The sequence below is a fragment of the Tupaia chinensis genome, unplaced genomic scaffold, assembly GCF_000334495.1.
Source record: "Tupaia chinensis unplaced genomic scaffold, TupChi_1.0 Scaffold000659_1, whole genome shotgun sequence".
Lineage (NCBI taxonomy): Eukaryota > Metazoa > Chordata > Mammalia > Scandentia > Tupaiidae > Tupaia > Tupaia belangeri.
In genome coordinates, this window is record NW_006160181.1 from 1,982,381 (window position 1) to 1,984,846 (window position 2,466).

Here is a 2,466-nt window from a genome sequence, read left to right on the forward strand (position 1 = left end):
CCCCACCCGCGCCCGCCGGACCGGCAGCAGCCGCCTTCAGAGCCACAGCAGCCCCCGCAGCAAGAAGAGGAGGAGGAGGGAGCCGGAGTAGGCGCGGGAGCAGGACACGGAGAGGGGCCCTGGGAAGATCCTTTGGAAAAGCCTTTGGCCGAAGCGGCGCTCTGCTGAGACGACATGGCAGGGCTTCTCACTGTGAACCTGGAAGAAAGACAGCCTTTCAGACGCAAGCAGACTTTTTCTTTATAACTGGAACTCAGGATTTTCGAGATTTGGCTTAGGGAGCAAGCCAGCATGTCTTGATGCAAGGGGGAACGAATTAAGAAACACCAAGAAAGAAGAGAAGCAAAGAAACTCCAGACAGGTGTTTCCAGTGAGTTAAATGTGCATAGAGCAGGAAACAGTCTATGCAAAACATCTCTGGTTTCCATTTTCTCTGGCTTGATAAGGACCACTCAGATTCTCCATGGTGGAATTTATCTGTATGATCCTTGTCTGTTTCTCTCTCTCTGGTTTTCTTTGGCCATTTCCAGTGATACTCTCAGAGCCATTCACATTGTATAAGCAGCACTTAAAACATCCCCGGTGCATCCCTCTCTCCTCGGTCTAAAGGATCCACAAGTGCCAAGAGCAGCGTCCTGGACACTGGCCTACACCTCTGATCCCCCACAACCATACGGAAAAGGAGCATCCGCAGGACATGTCACATCCCGGCAAGTCCTGGGAGCTCAAAGTCCTGGGTTCTAGTCACAGCTCTTCTGCAGACTTGCAGGGTAGCCCTGTAGATCACTCCCCTGTCTGGCCTCGAGGACCTCGTTAGTACCAGAAATGATTTGTTCACGTGAAGCTTAAGGCACTTTCCATGGTTGCCTGTCTACGTCCACCTGCATCTGTGTTCTGCCTTCTTCCTCTGTCTTCAACTCTTCCCACCTCCTTCCTCAGGCCCCACTGAGGTACTTACCAGACCCTGGCTGCACTGGAAGAAGACTCACTTTGTTTTCCAACTGTCACGGGCCACCTGGCACGCAGTGGACTGAGCAGTGTCCAGCAAGAGAACCTTTTAATATCACAGATTCCTGGGAGGGGCCTATTTCCCAACTGACTTGCTCAGCTGACATCCACATCCCAGAGACATTCATCACTCAGGTAGCCCCGTAGGTGGGGCACGTGGGCATCTAAGTCACTGCACAGAGGTGCCAGGATTGCTGTGACATGTTGACTTTCCAAACAGGACACCGTTCATAGCTGGAAGTACTGTGTGTATGCTAAGAGATGACATGGGGCCAAGTAAGGAGAGGTCTGAGACCCCTTCTACTTGTTTCCACACACACACACACACACACACACACATGATTCCTCTTGCCCACATACCCATCCTGTGTAGTCAACTATTGTGTAGCTGGTAGTCCATTTACTTGTCATCTTGGTCCACATCTCTTTGGCTCTTCTTTTCTTGGCTCTGCAGGGCAGGCCACAGGCTATACAGTGAACAGCTCTCTGGTTTTCATGAAGATGTTTCCAGATAGAGTTGAATGAAAATGATGGCAGAGATGCATCTGTGCGAATCCCAGTGATAATTTCTGTCACTGAAGACAAGGAGAAAATCCAGGAAAAGCTAAGGACCATTTAGACGAGAAAAGTTGTGGGCCAGCAACATGGCCTAGTGGTTAAGGGACCCATATGACTGACTGTATGGTTCAAATCCTGTCCCCAGGGGCTTCCAAAACACCCCAGGTGCAAATGTGTGTGCCCAAAACCAGGTGCATATGTTTGCACCACAAATCATGAAAGGATGGAGAAATGGAAAAGAAAAGATTGTAATGTGACTACGCCCCAATGGAGGGTGCTTGATCCCTCTCCGTATCGCTCTCTCTGTCTCTTTGTTTCTCCCTGATGAGCACACACAATTGACAATTTAAAAAGAAAAAAGACCAGGAAAATTACAATTTTAGTCAGGTGACCATATACCCATGATATAGTCCTGATGGACCTAAGTGAAAAATGTGTGCAGAACACAAGCCCAATTGCAAAATGACAGGCCGGCCTGTGGGATTTTCTTTTTCTTACTATCTCCCTTTGAAGATAGATTCTCCCTGGAGCCACTGCTCAGTAGGAGAAAGGGGAAGGAAGACAGAGACAAAGAAAGAAGGGAAAGAAAAGAAGAGAAAAGAAAGAAGAGAAGAGAAGGAAGAAAGTTTGTTCCAGACGTCCAATGTGTCCATGATTAAAGGTGGTTTTATATATATATATATATTTAGAGGTTTTTGCTATAGGGCACATGTGCTTGCCAGAAAGGCAGAGAGAGACGGAGAGACAGAAAGCGAGAAATCATCCCCCCAGGGGGGATGGCCATGCCACAATCTCTTCTCCTCCATTCTCCTCTTGGGATCTTGGGCACGCACACACATACGCCCGGTGTGAGTTTAAGCTACCAGGTCCAGGACTAGAACTGCGGTTGACTACATGGGA

The 2,466-nt window shown here is 48.8% G+C and overlaps 1 protein-coding gene across 1 annotated transcript in view; it reads right to left on the bottom strand.

Moving 5' to 3' along the window:
• The window catches only part of CRCT1 (cysteine rich C-terminal 1), a 589-nt gene extending 413 nt beyond the window's left edge, over positions 1-176 (bottom strand). Inside the window, exon 1 of the mRNA XM_027776269.1 lies at positions 14-176. Within this exon, the coding sequence (XP_027632070.1) occupies positions 14-176 (163 nt within the window). The remainder of the gene's footprint in view (positions 1-13) is intronic.
• Between the last annotated feature and the right edge of the window lie 2,290 nt (positions 177-2,466).